The sequence below is a fragment of the Megalobrama amblycephala genome, linkage group LG16 (genome assembly GCF_018812025.1).
Source record: "Megalobrama amblycephala isolate DHTTF-2021 linkage group LG16, ASM1881202v1, whole genome shotgun sequence".
NCBI classification, from domain to species: domain Eukaryota; kingdom Metazoa; phylum Chordata; class Actinopteri; order Cypriniformes; family Xenocyprididae; genus Megalobrama; species Megalobrama amblycephala.
In genome coordinates, this window is record NC_063059.1 from 17321063 (window position 1) to 17336778 (window position 15716).

General features: G+C 38.7%; 1 protein-coding gene across 1 annotated transcript in view; it reads right to left on the reverse strand.

Annotated features, from left to right (window-relative positions):
* cog6 (component of oligomeric golgi complex 6) overlaps positions 1–15716 on the reverse strand; it is a 74467-nt gene that overhangs the window by 4761 nt on the left and 53990 nt on the right. Inside the window, 2 exon segments of the mRNA XM_048160218.1 lie at positions 843–922; positions 7131–7184. Of these exon segments, the coding sequence (XP_048016175.1) occupies positions 843–922; positions 7131–7184 (134 nt within the window).

Here is a 15716-nt window from a genome sequence, read left to right on the forward strand (position 1 = left end):
TTGAGAATTTTAAGAGAATACAGTGTAAAATGTGAATTGTGTAAAAAAAAAAAAAAAAAAAAAGTTTAATTTCCATTACACTTAAAGCTGCAGTCCGCAACTTTTTTTGTGTTAAAAATTTACAAAAATTATATAATGAGAATATACAACATGAATCCATTTTCCAAACCGTGTTTTTGTCTTATCCTGTTTATAGTGTTTATATTGTCTTAAGTGTTTATATTCGGACTATTTCAGACCAGACTGGTAGGATTCGCCGCAGAGTATCACAGTAACTGCGTGACTCGCCATAGACATACACAGAGAAAAGTAGCTCAGGCTAGAATGTTCCTCCGCAAGACGCGTGCAGTTCTGTTTATTAACCGCTAGAGGGCCAAAAATCGCGGAGAGCAGCTTTAAGGGGAAGTTCACCCCAAAATGAAAATGTTGTCATCATTTACTCACTCTCACTTTGTTACAAACCTGTATGAGTTTCTTTTCTCTGTCGAACACAAAAGATATTTAAAAAAAATGTTGGTAACCACACAGGTAGCCATTGACTTCCATTGTATTTTTTCTACTATGGAAGTCAATGGCTACCGTCAGCCGTTTGATTACCAACATTCTTTAAAATAGTGTCTTTTGTGTTAAAAGAAAGAAACGCGTACAGGTTTGGATTGACATGAGGGTCAGAAAAAAAAAAGATGAATTTTTTGGTAAACTTGTCATTTTTAAATGCTCTTCAAATCCTTGTATATAAAAGGTAATCTGTAATTGTAATGTTTTGAAATGCAATGTTTCATGTTCTTGGCAAATGGCTGTATTATAGACGAAATGTGTGATAAATGCAAGCTGACTCATACTTGATAGCAGCACTGAGCAGGAAGTTGAGTTGCGGCATCACAAGTGTATCAGGAGATGCCAAATAACGGTCAAACTGGACCTGTGAGTAAAACAAACAACACACCGTTAGACAAAAACAGGAATGGAAAGAAAAAAACATTTATGAAAAACACTGCCTACCCTAGATTTAAATGCTGCTGAAATTTTGCAAATGTGACTGCACCTTTAAAACCATTAGGTAGCACTATTCGGACAGGATTTGATTTGTTAATTTTGCAATTATTAACAAAGGATGTCTGTTATTTCACCTAAAAATGTGGCAAAAAGGTCTGAATCCTAATGATGAATACTAATGATCCATTAGTAAAAACACTAAGTAATTTGTTCTGCAGGTTATGTGAGGAAAACCAGACATTTTCAATTCAGACTGGATTAAAATCACAAAGTAAATACATGAATCTATGTAGTGTGTAATATAGCTGTTTGTGAATGTAAAAGGTCTGCAAAGTTTCAAAGATAAATGGAGTTATTGTCTGCCAAAAAATAACTGATTCTGAACTGCCTGAAACGAGTCATTAGTAATTTCATTCTCACTTCCTGCTCGAACCTACATAGGTTTGTAACAAATTTGCATGCCTGTGAACAATGTCTACTGCCCTCAAACATTGTAGATGTATCCGAGGCCTGAAAGAGTTTGGTTCATGCTGTCAACATGTCGAGACGACACTCTTTTCTGCACTGCGAAAGCACTCCGCTGTTGTCTTCAATGCTGTGTTCCTGTCAACTAGCGACTTAGAAAAAGTCATCCATGCTTTTATTTTCTCCCGGATAGATTACTGTAATAATGCTGTTTATTCTGGAACTGATATTATCTGTCAGAGATTTAGACTCATCAGACAGGTAAAAAGGACCTGCACGTCTTCAACTTGTACAAAACCCCGCTGTTCTGCTCTCCAGAGCAAATACAAAGCGGTAGCTCTCTCGATGAATGCACGATCAACATCAGCCATCTTGCAAACAGACAACCGCCTAGCACTTGCCCCTCCCACAAGAAGCGGATTTCGCCTCGGACGCGCGTCAATTTCGCTTCAAACGCTTGTTTTTTACGCGCGTCTATTTCGCTCTAGAATGCATTCAAAATGTTCAAGCGGCAAACTAGACGCGGTAGACGCGAATTTTACGCTCTATTCGCGTTTGGTGTGAACGCAGCATTAGGCTGGCTACCAGTGTACTATAGGATCCAATTCAAGGTCTTAACATATATTTTTAAGGCATTACATGGAATGGCACCAGAATATTTGGTGGAGCTCATTAAGCCATACAAATCACATTTAATGTTGTGATCTTGAAACAAATTTTTATTAGTGATCCCAAGAGTATGTTTTAAATCAAAAGGAGAATGTGCGTTTGCTGTCACTGGCCCAAGACTATGGAATATGCTTTCCTTCGAGGTTAAAAGGTAATCTGCAATTGTAATGTTTTGAAATGCAACGTTTCATGTTCTTGGCAAATGGCTGTATTATAGACGAAATGTGTGTGATAAATGCAAGCTTCACTTTCTTTTTTTTTTTTAGTGTAGATCGTCCTCTACACTAGGTATCTTCAAGAGTCCTTTAAAATTACATCTATATTCTCTGGCGTTTTAACTTTTCATAGAAGTATTTATTATCATTGATGAGGATTATTATTGATGATGTGTTTTGTTGTGTTGTTTGTCTATTTGTATTTTAATTATTGATTTTGTTTACTATGTACAGCACTTTGGAGCTACAGAGTAGCCTGGAAAGTGCTCTATAAATAAATAAATACAATACAATACAATACAAATCCACTTTGCTGCACTTCAAAAGGATGAGGACTCAGGCTCGAATTGATACAGTAAAACTAATGCCATCGTTACTGTTCATATCACTGTGTATCAAGTGGTGAGAAAGCCTACAACTCAGATATGGTAATGGGCGTTTGGTTTCTAACACGTGCTATAAGCGGTCAACCAATCACAATAGACTGTGCCATCTGACCAATCAGAGCAGAGCAGACTCTTGAAAAGGAAGGATTTAGAGAGACTAAATCCTTGATCGAACCATTTCAGACAAGGGATGTCAATTTACATAAATCACCATAATCGATTGTTGTTAAAATTAACAAACAATTAATTGATTATTCTTTAACCTTAAATCAACAGTTCACCCAAAAATGAAAATATCCCATAATTTACTCACCCTCAAGCCACCCTAGCTGCCACCCTAGCTGTATGTGACTTTATTCTTTCAGTTCAACATAATCAAAGCTATATTTAATAAAATCCTGGCTCTACTAATGGATCTTTCCTGCTTTGTAATGGCACTGAATAGAGTTTGAATAGAGCTTTTGAAGCTCCAAAAAGTGCATCTATCCATCACAAAAGTAATTCTTACGACTCCAGTGGGTTAATAAATTCTGAAGCAAAAGTGATGGGTTTTTTGAAAGAAAAATATCCATATTTAAAACGTAATAAACTATAATCACTGGCTTCCGGCCACGGCCCTAAACGTGAACATTAGAGTCGAGTTCTGGCAGAAGGGTGACCTCTGACCCGACGTATGACGTAGGCGTAGTGTGATCTTAGGTGATAACTGACGAACGCGGAGAATTAGAATATCATCAAAAAGTTGATTTATTTCACTAATTCCATTCAAAAAGTGAAACTTGTATATTATATTCATTCATTACACACAGACTGATATATTTCAAATGTTTATTTATTTTAATTTTGATGATTATAACTGACAACTAAGGAAAATCCCAAATTCAGTGTCTCAGAAAAATAGAATATTGTGAAAAGGTTCAATATTGAAGACACCTGGTGCCACACTCTAATCAACTAATTAACTCAAAACACCTGCAAAGGTCTCTCAGTCTATTTCTGTAGGCTACACAATCATGGGGAAGACTGCTGACTTGACAGTTGTCCAAAAGACGACCATTGACACCTTGCACAAGGAGGGCAAGACACAAAAGGTCATTGCAAAAGAGGCTGGCTGTTCACAGAGCTCTGTGTCCAAGCACATTAATAGAGAGGCGAAGGGAAGGAAAAGATGTGGTAGAAAAAAGTGTACAAGCAATAGGGATAACCGCACCCTGGAGAGGATTGTGAAACAAAACCCATTCAAAAATGTGGGGGAGATTCACAAAGAGTGTACTGAAGCTGGAGTCAGTGCTTCAAGAACCACTACGCACAGACGTATGCAAGACATGGGTTTCAGCTGTCGCACTCCTTGTGTCAAGCCACTCTTGAACAACAGACAGTGTCAGAAGCATCTCGCCTGGGCTAAAGACAAAAAGGACTGGACTGCTGCTGCTGAGTGGTCCAAAGTTATGTTCTCTGATGAAAGTAAATTTTGCATTTCCTTTGGAAATCAGGGTCCCAGAGTCTGGAGGAAGAGAGGAGAGGCACACAATCCACGTTGCCTGAGGTCCAGTGTAAAGTTTCCACAGTCAGTGTTGGTTTGGGGTGCCATGTCATCTGCTGGTGTTGGTCCACTGTGTTTTCTGAGGTCCAAGGTCAACGCAGCCGTATACCAGGAAGTTTTAGAGCACTTCATGCTTCCTGCTGCTGACCAACTTTATGGAGATGCAGATTTCATTTTCCAACAGGACTTGGCACCTGCACACAGTGCCAAAGCTACCAGTACCTGGTTTAAGGACCATGGTATCCCTGTTCTTAATTGGCCAGCAAACTCGCCTGACCTTAACCCTATAGAAAATCTATGGGGTATTGTGAAGAGGAAGATGCGTTATGCCAGACCCAACAATGCAGAAGAGCTGAAGGCTACTATCAGAGCAACCTGGGCTCTCATAACACCTGAGCAGTGCCACAGACTGATCGACTCCATGCCACGCCGCATTGCTGCAGTAATTCAGGTAAAATGAGCCCCAACTAAGTATTGAGTGCTGTACATGCTCATACTTTTCATGTTCATACTTTTCAGTTGGCCAGGATTTCTAAAAATCCTTTCTTTGTATTGGTCTTAAGTAATATTCTAATTTTCTGAGATACTGAATTTGGGATTTTCCTTAGTTGTCAGTTATAATCATCAAAATTAAAAGAAATAAACATTTGAAATATATCACTCTGTGTGTAATGAATGACTATAATATACAAGTTTCACTTTTTGAATGGATTTAGTGAAATAAATCAACTTTTTGATGATATTCTAATTTATATGACCAGCACCTATATAGTAAAACAAAACGCAGATCATGAATTAGAAGTCTATTACAAGAAGTTTAAGGGTGTACTCACACTAGGCGATCTGAACCGTGCCTGAGCGCGTTTGACCCCCAAAGTTGGGTTTGTTTGATTAGCATGATCGCTCCTGGCACAGTTCATTTAACTGTCCCTGGCCCGCTTGAAAGAGGTGGGCCAGAGCACGGTTTAGCTGGGCTCGGGCAAGGTACGCATGTAGTGTGAGCGCTAACCACATCGGAGCATGGAGCAGCTTCTACTTTTGTGTGCACTACTGTCATCATTATGACAGCAAATATCTTCTATTACTACTTGGACAGTACACTTTCATCCCCATTTCAGACGCTGTGAGAAAAGAGGTAATGCAATGTATATTATGAGACAATTTCATGGGGTACTTCTGTGCTGGCAAAATGGGCTTTCAATAAAATTTGTCTTTCTCTTGCTGTAGAAAGAAAAGAATAAATGTTTAGAAGTGAGTTACTTTTGGATTCTGGTAAAGGATCCAGTGTGTTGTAGGCAGTGGCTAAGGCCGTGTGTTTTTCCAGTGGCTAGTGTACTTTTTCTATTGTTTTCAATGGAAGTGCTGCGTTTTTTAAACAGCAGGAGCATAACAAGGCGGTAGGCATCTTTTTCATGCTCAAGCACTGAGCACTCAGCGTTTTTTACCGGTCGAGTTGAAGAATGTTCAACTTTGAGTAAAACTCTGCACTCATCAGTGTCACTTTTTAGCCAGCCATCCGATCAGAGTGGATGAGGGGTGGGACAAATACAACACAGACCAATCGCCACATTCTGCTTGTACAATGTCAACGATGACAACAAGCATAATAATGGAAAAAAATAATTTAAAACAAAAGCCAATACTTTACATTGTATTGGATTTTTATATAGAAACAGTACAGAAACAAACTATCTGTGAAATGAGATACTAGTAACACTAGCAAAGCGTCTCAACTGAAAAAAAAAAAAAAAAAAAAAAAAATGCGGAACTGCAGATAGGTGTTCACAGGCAGGCATTTTCAGCAGAGTGCCTAGCTGGCTAAAAATGCTTTGGTGGAGGTTGCAAAGAATCAAATACGGAGACAATGCCGCAATATGAAATCTGAAAAACCTCTGTTTGTAGTCAACATTTCAAACTGGATGACCACAAGAAAAAAGGGGGAAAACTGAAAGAGACTACCTTTCCTTCAGTTCCCCCTGAATAATGCTGTTTAAAGAGTAGACAAAGTATGATACAGTTTTCAGATGTGTCAAATGTGTTTTCCATGACCCGATGGACTTTTGCTGATGAATACACGTGAATTTCTCAGTTCAGGTAACATGGCGAATGAGTAAACATTGCTCATTTATATTAGACTGGGTAAACCCAGCCTGATCTGCCGGCGATTTGATTTCGCCCGGCAACTCAGTCTGGAAACCTGTACATTCATTTCTACTGCTTCTGTTACACTTTTGTTGGAACCAATCACAGACTGGCTTATCCACCTTGCTCGCTATTGGTGGGTATAACACGATGACGATAGAGAAGCGACAGCAAGCACGACCGTCAATCCAATTCCTTTTAACCTCTCAATGATGCTGAATGACTTCTTTAGTTTAGCAAACAAATCGCTGGAGTGGGTGTAAATACCACTCACTTTCTTTTTTTCTTTTTCGTGATGCCATTGCTGCTTCTGATCAATGCTACAAACCAATACAAACTAAACCTGTCTGGAGTTTTCGCGTCGCTCTGCAAAGTACGTCACCCGGATCGTTGACCTGATTGGTTGAGGACTATCCAATTGCGTGAATAATGCTCGTTGATCATGCCTCTTGTGCAGTAGAAAATACATACAGACTCCCCAGACCAATGTTCAGTTTTAAATTGAGCTTGGTCTGGTGATAGCCAGACAACATTTATAAACTACCGACATTGTAACAATACAAAATGGGTTGAAAACCGACAAAGTTACACTTTAAGTGTTTTTTGACCTTGGATGCATGAAAAACTATTGTAGGAGACTTTCAAAACAAAATTAGAAACCTTTAAAATAGCATAATAGGGGCACTTTAATAAAGAAAGAGAAACAGGCCTCACCATTGCTGTTTTTAAGGATGTGCTGTCCATGCCAGGGAGGTTGGCCAAGGGACCCTACGAGGAAGAACACAGCAAAACATGAGTGAAGGATACACAACTACTTCCCTTCAGCTCTGTGAACTGACACAGCCTGTGGGACAGATATAACACATAAACAAAGAGGAGAAGGAATAGGTGCAACAGGACAGCTTGAAAACACATGAAGTGAGATATTTCACATTTCAACAAAAATTCGTAGATGCTTTTTGACTGTTGAATAGTTTTTTATGAATAGGAGAGAAAATGAACAAATATATTGCTAAGAAAATAACACAACTTATCCCAAATGACACATTTCAGAATGCAGCAGATCAAGCTAATATACCAAAAATCCTTTATGTTCACACACTTGTACAGATTTGTAATAGTAGTAGTAGTACATTCTAAAATTGGAATGGATGAGACATGTTTTAAATCGTTATAAAATAGCCAATTTACAGAAACTCGTAAATACACATAGACTGAACATTATATGGATTTTAATTAGTCATTACAAACAATACAGTTAAGATGTGGTTACATTTACTGATGAAAAATTGGCAGGTGAAATCCCATTATTTCAAGAGGAATCCACACAATCGGGAATTTTGCGTAAGGGTGAAACATTTCACTATGCAAATTTTGCAACAGGTTCAATTTTATGCAAATTTCTCATGTTCGAGAAACAAAAGCTGTGTGAGCTATGCTTCAAACATTGCTACACTACTGACAATAGACAATGGGGCTTTTTGCTGGTTAAAGGTAGGGTAGGCAATTTCAGAAAGGCTAGCAATAGCAAGCTAGCTTTGAAAGCATCCCACCCACTCTTCAGAGTGCTGTCCAAAGCCACGCCTCCTCCAAAACACATGAACGCAGACAGCCAGAGCAGAGTCTGCAAAGCGCCACTAGAGACAACGTTAAAGGGTTGGTTCAATCAAAAATGAAATTTCTGTAATTAAGTACTCACCCACATGTCGTTCCACACCCATAAGACCTTTGTTTATCTTCGGAACACACATAAAGGTATTTTTGATGAAATCCAAAGGCATCTGATCCACACATAGGCAGCAACGTCATTGCACCTTTTGACGTCCAGAAAGGTAGTAAAGACACTGTTAAAATAGTCAACGTGACTTCAGTGGTTCAACCTTAATGTTATGAAGCGACAAGAATACTTTTTGTGCGCAAAAACAAAACAAAAATAACAAAAATGACTTTAGTCAACAATTTGAACTGTTGTCATATGTAGTGAACTCAGTGCAGGCTTCCTTGTTTACTTCCGAATGCCGGCTCATTATTGGTCGGATCCTGTGTCAGCATCCAACGCGTGCGTCGTGCTGCTCACGTGTTCAGCTTCGGCCAATACTGAGTTGGCGTTCAGACGTAAACAAACAAAGCCTGCACTTCAATACGTATGACAACGGTTCAAATTGTTGAATGAAGTCATTATTTTTTTTCGTTTTTGCAAAGTATTCTCGTCGCTTCATAACACTTAAGGTTGAACCACTGTAGTCACGTTGACTATTTTAACCATGTTTTCAACTACCTTTCAGGACATCAAAAGGTGCAATGATGTTGCTGCCATGTGTGGATCAGATGCCTTTGGATTTCATCAAAAATATCTTAATTTGTGTTCTGAAGATGAACAAAGGTCTTTACAGGTGTGGAACTTGACAGCAATTTCATTTTTGTGTGAACTAACCCTTTAAATTACCTCATGTCTCAAAAACACATAACATTACAATAATAAATAATGAATGTACACATCTTAAAGAGCTCTTACTTGTACCACCTGACTGCCAAAGATTCATTTAGGTGTTGATAGTGTTGCAGACATTTTTAATTTGATTTCTTTCTTTATTTAGACAAAATAGTAAAGAATATTAACATTGGCCATTATTAGCTATCAGCCATAAAATAATTATCGGCTATGTATATAAATAAAACATAAAAATAAGTATTATTTGTTTTCATTTTTGCTTTTACCATGCCACTCTTTCCACCATTTAATGATGAAACATTCATACAGTGATTTTTTACCAAAATTAAGCAGGTAAATTTGAATTTGCTATGCACAACCTCTCATGGCTTAGTGCTTTATTATAAAACTGATCATTCTGACTAGAGTTCTACGTACTTCGCATCAAGCCTAACAACATGAAGAGTGTACAAAGATGCATTATGATTTTCATACATCAACAGGATCTTCATTTAGCCTCATGGTCTTTTGCATGCATATACAATTTGGAGGGTCGTAATGTTTTTAAAATGATGCCATCGACATGAGACACAAAATTGGCTTTTGAAGGCCTGATTCATGACGTCTGTTGTGGGCAACAGGAGCCATATAAAGCCGAGACAGGCCGTAATTAACAGCGTTGAGTGGACAGAGAAGACATTGAAGCAGTAGGCGAGACAGTTGTGTCCTGTGCTGTGGACAGCAGGTGTCCAGAGACGCTTAGTCACACGCCAGCCTTTTACGGGGGTGTGTGATGAGGACAGGCGTGGAAATGCCCAGACTGCATTGCTCTGCCAAGACCCACACACACACACCCGTGCTTACTTTCAATGCTTCTGCTTTCTCGCCTGTCTTCTGTAACATAACACCTTGCTTAAAGTGCCGCTACATGTCCGAAAGAGTCACCAAGTTTACTGGAAACTTTTTCACCTGACAATTAGTCAGCTGAACTAAAAAGACCATGCTGGTTTATAAACTCAAACACCCATAAACAAGAGTAAGGCTCAAAGCCATAGGAACAACATGATACAGTAACAACTCTTGGTCATGTCATGATAAATAACGATTTAGTGAGTCAGTAGCTGTTCCAAGTGATTCATTAAAAAGAACTGGACCATTAGTGCCAAGTCACTGGTGGAGAATCGTTCGTTTGGGAATCTGACTACACTGGTCGCACTATGCGTTTCAAATTCCCTAAAACAAACGAGTCATAAGAGTCATTTTTTGAGAATCAGACTACACCAGTCAGGTTGTATGTTATGATTCATTTAAAAGGACTGGAGCATTCATGTAAGATTCACTAAAAAGGGCCGTTGCATAAGATTAATTAGTTTGAAAATCAGACAACACTGGTTGCGCAGACTACACCGGTCATGCTGTATATTTTCTTTCACTAAAAAGAACTGGCTCATTAATGCCAGTTCACTAGCAGGAGAATCATTCATTTGGGAATCAGACACTGGTTGCACTGTATGTTTCTGATTTACTCAAAAGAACTGGCTCATAAGAGTCCTTCATTTGGGAATCAGAGTACACTGGTCACACTGTACAGTATGTTTTGGATTTGCAAAAAAGTACAGATTCATTCGAGAATCAGACTACATCTTTTGCACTGTGTTGTTTTTATTATTTAAAAATATGAGAGATGAGAATCATTGGACTACACTGGTCAAGCTGTACAGTTTTGATTCATTTAAAAGAATGGCTCATAGAAGTCAATAGTTCAGGAATCAGATTACACTGCTTGCACTTGATTCATTTAAAAACAAAACCAAATAAAAAAACAACTCATAAGACTCATTGGTTTGAGAATTGGACTACACTGTTAAGTTTTTGTTTCACAACAAAGCAAAAAGAAAACATCTGGAATGAGTTCCAAAAAATAACTGGAGAACAAAAAGAGAAACTTTGAAGAATGGTTGAAAAAGAGAAGAGCCAACAGTGAAATTGGATGGAAACCAGTGGCAGACTAAAATGTTGTTATAAGATCTTCAGTGATCTTAAATCTCTGAAATTCACCTTATATAGTACACAATGTGAGAGAGATGCTGAGTGCTTTTAGCTGTGTGACGCCACATTATTAATGAATAACAACAAAACAAAGGTAAATCATTTGCTTGGTCTAATCTTTAAATGCACACAGAGATGTGTACAGGTAATCATGTTTACAGCGTTAGCTTTATTTTTGTGTTCTTTTTCAATCTCAGGCCATTTCCTGCCATGTGATGAATTTGACTGAAAATCCATGCTCTGTGATTTTATTAATGAGCCTCTAACCATAGGGTAACCATGGTAATAAGGTCTAAAGGGAAGGAATAGACAATAGAGACTGTTCCTGTGAAATGAGAAAAAGATAATAAGGAAGTAATGTGTGCTATTAGTGTGTGCATGTGTGTTGGAGGTGATATAAAAGGGGAAGGATGGCCACAAATAGTGTTTTGCAAAAGAGAGCTCAAAAAGATCCAGGGTTCCTGCACATTTCCCTTTCCACTTTTCCAGACTCAAATATCTAGACTTATCTGTAGATTTTCCAGACCATATTTACAGTAACATCTGACTGTTAAAATAAACAATTGCCAGAATATCAGGGCTCTGAACCGGTTCAAGGAATGAAAACAAAAACAGATGAAATAACGAAATTGTAACAGGAACATAAACAAAAACGTAAAACAAATCTAGTTTAATCGTTCTGAACAGAAACACATATTTAATATTACCTTTAACTGGTTAATAATGATATTTTAATGTTCTGTTTAATATTTCAATTTGGCAGTCAAACATTCATGAATGCAGTCTTTGCATATGTGACGTTGACGCATTCAGCATGAGAATAATGCCCACTCAGCTGTCAAGTCATCATAGGTAGTCCTCAATGGCAATGTGCTGACTCACAGTTATGTTCAGTTCATGACATGTGTTACCTTTGTTCTAGTTTCCAGCCACATCACATCATCACAGCTGTTCATCTTTTAGTTAATCATCAAGGTGTATTTAAGTTCCTCTCTTCGTTCTGTTCATGGTCCGGTATTGTTTGTGTTTGACATCTCACCATCACCTGCCCTTATGATGACGAGACTCTGAAGTCACTGTTCTAGATTGGGGCAAATTACCATCACCTCGTGGATCTCCCAGACACCACTGGACTGAGCTGGAAAGAAGCTATCATCTGGTGTCTGGAGAGCATCGTGTGCCGGTCCAGAACATGGCCAGACCCAGAGCATGAAACACCACCTTCGACCGCAGAGTATTTGGGCCCTATAATACACCCGGCGCAATGCGACGCAAGGCGCAGCGCAAGTGTGTTTACTAGTTTGCGTCCGCCGCCGTTCGCGTTTTCCCGTTCAGCGCCACGTCCTTAAATTAGTAAATGCATTTGCGCCAGTTAGTGCGCCCATGGGCGTGCTGGTTTAAAAAAGAGGTGTGTTCGGTCGCATTGCCGGCGCATTGCTATTTTAAGGAGCTGAAAATAGACCAACTCAAACCTGGTCTAAAGTCTAAAGTCAATGGCGCAATATTTTTTTGTTAGAGCGCGTTGGTAGAAACTGCGCCTCTGGGCACAGTGCGCGTTGACTTTGCTTATTACACACAGGGATGCGCATCACACAAACATGCCAAATATTAAAAACAAAAGGATTACAGTGTAAAAGAATATTATTGTGTAGGCTACATAAATATAAAAATGTAATGATGAATAGTCATTGCGTGTATTAGAATTAGGCTACCTATTTTCAATTCAGCCTATTACTACTTATAATGATGAACGAAATTGGCTAATTAATTGAACAATCGTGCCAATACACACACATATATATTAACTGACTCATTGCGTGTACGCCATGTAAATAGCAATCCGCCATGGTGCGAGCGCATCTCGCTCTTAAAGGGAATGGGAGATGACACTCTGATTGGTTTATTGAACGTTACGCTCATTACTCATTAAGAGAATGGGGACAACCCATTTCAAAAATGCGCCCCGGCGCACGGACCGTTTTTCCGTCGTTAAAATAGCAAAAGTGGATTTGGACACGCCCTGAGTGCACCTGCGCCGTGCGCTTTATACTTTGCGTTTAGATCGTTAAAATAGGGCCCTTTGTGTGAGCCCCTTGCAGACAGAGAGCTACAGCCTGCCATGACATTTCAGCCAGAGCCCGAGGAAGAGAGAACGGAGCTGACCCTCCCCCCGGAAGTGGAGCTCCATCGTTAGTCTGACAAGGGGTGTGAGCCCGCAACATCAGTGGACGAGGGAGTAGTGAGTGTAGACAATGAGGACTGGCTGATAAACTTCAGTGAGGAGCTAACGACTCCCACCATATCCCACCCGGTACCTTCATCATTGCTGTTTCTAGACAGCGTACCATGTACTATGACTTATTTTCATCAACCTGCATGGACTAGGTTATATTTATCGTTATTCTGTAAGATTTCTGTTGCCGCCATCACCGCGAAGCTCAGCCGGTCCTCCAGCCCGGCTGCTTCCGGATGTTCACATCCCTGCGCCGTCTCCGTGGAAGCCCTGCTATGACGTCGAGCTACAGGTCGTTACCACCAACAGCTTCAGTGCGAGAGGATCCTATGGCTCTACCTCCGGCCTCGGATCTCTTCTCTCCATCTCAGCCTGTCGACCTGTCGGCTTCGCCTTGGCTCCTCCCACCTTCGGCTCCACCGGAGACCCTCGGACTTGTGGCTCCACCGGGTTACATCCTGCCGACTCCCCCTTGGTCAGTTGTCACACCACTTCCACCACGGACTTGCAGGCCATCTGCTGCGCTCCGTCCCTTCATCACTATGACTGGAGCGGGTTCCTCCTTCCCCTCAGCATCGCCTCTGTCCTCCATCACACCAGCTCCACCTCAGTCCTCAGGGCCTCTGGCTCCGCTTCGACGTTCGTAACCATGGCATTGCCTTGGTCTCCAGTTCCAGTGATATCACTCGTCTCCATCAGATCTCAATCAGTGCCTATGGATACATTGTCCTCAACTCCTGCAGTCGTCCCCCAACCATTGTTAGCCTCTACACCACCTTGGCTCCTCCCTCCCTTGACTCCACCATGGGCTGTCGGCACTGATGAGCTCTGGGTCTTAAGGGTGCAAGGTCATGCCTTACCTTTCACTGACTGCATACATTTTAAATAATTTAAATTCACATGTGTTTTAAAATAATACTGTAATGAATTGCATTTATTTAGAATGTTTTATTAGAAATAAATTATTAGTATTTATTTATTTATTAGAAATATTATTTTCAAACTAATGGCAGGCTATGCTAACTAGTATAATAATGTGTGCTATAATATAAATTTACTGATGAAATAATTTATTATCAGGCATTATCACTCCAAGTCCTCACCCAAAAAGTATTGACCCATACAGCATTTTTTTTTTACATTATAACATTACATTACTGTCAGAAGTTACAATTTAACAAACTTCAAATATTAAAATTATTTATTACTATTTATTACTATTAAAGTAATAAAACACTTCACTTTGCATCGTTCATCGATCTACAACCCCCTTAACCGTGGTAAAAAAAAATAAAAAATCACTTTACCACATAGCCTCTCATAGCTTCTTGATTTTATAAAAAGCAACAGGAGTAACATAATAAAAGACACAAATGTTTAAAAAATTATTAATTATTAATTTTTAAGTAATAATAATAGGTTTATATTAATAATAATCATGTGTATTACATGAATGACACAAAAAAATTAAAATTTTTTTTAAAAAAAATAATAAAAAAAAATAAAATAAAATAATCAGTTGTTCCACCAAGTAATTTTGTTTATTAACCCCTTAAGCCCTGAGTGACACACAAAAAAGTAAAGACTCGTAACTCCAAAACTCCAGCAAGGAGAGTGAAAAGGTTCATATCGTTTGAAAGGAAACTTATAATTTTATAAAAACTTATACTTTTAATAAAAAAAAATATTAATAATTACATTTGGACATTCTCATGCTGAGAAACTGCAAATAAACAGCAAAAAAAAAAAAAGTGGAAAAAATGGAAAATTTATATATCTTTCTAATTTAAAATGGAATTTAAAACTTTTTTTGGTGATGTTCCACCATATGTGAGCTGTATCTGGATCAAATTTTGTGGTGATCTCATAAAGAAATCAAAAGTTACAGCATTTGGAACAAAGGTAGCCTACATGCACAAAAATAATGACTCATAACTCCAAATCTCTAGCAAGGAGAGTCAAAAGGTTGGTATCGTTTGAAAGAAAACTTTTTACATTTTTAAATAAAATAATTAATTAAATTTGGACATTCTCATGCTGAGAAACTGCTGATAAGGCAAAAAATAAAAGTTTGCTCAAGGGAAATTTTACATATATTTCATATTTGACATGCAATAACTCAGAAAGGAAATAAGGTAGGAGGACAATTCTTTTTTGGTGATGTTTTGGTGAGCTGTGTCTGTATCAAATTTTGTGGTGATCGCATACAGAAATTCAAAGTTATAGCATTTGGAACCAAGGTAGCTTTTTTGTTTATCCATTGGCACGCCCTGATGGGCATTTTTAAAATTGTCCTTTCATGTGGAATAACTCGTGACCAACGCATGGGATTTTGTTGATCTTGGACTCATTTCAAATGAGAGGATCCACTTTAAGTAATGATATGCTTTTTCTACAATTTTCTACATTCTATGCATGTTGCATGAAGTTCACATCACAGCTACATTTTAGTTTTAGTTAGCATCTGTGCGCCAGTGGAGTTTTATGTGTCATAATTGCATGATCAATATCTTGTGATTGGCTTATTGGATTATGCTGAGGTTGGACTCATTTTAATCGTGAGAATCAGCTGTAAATAATGATGTCC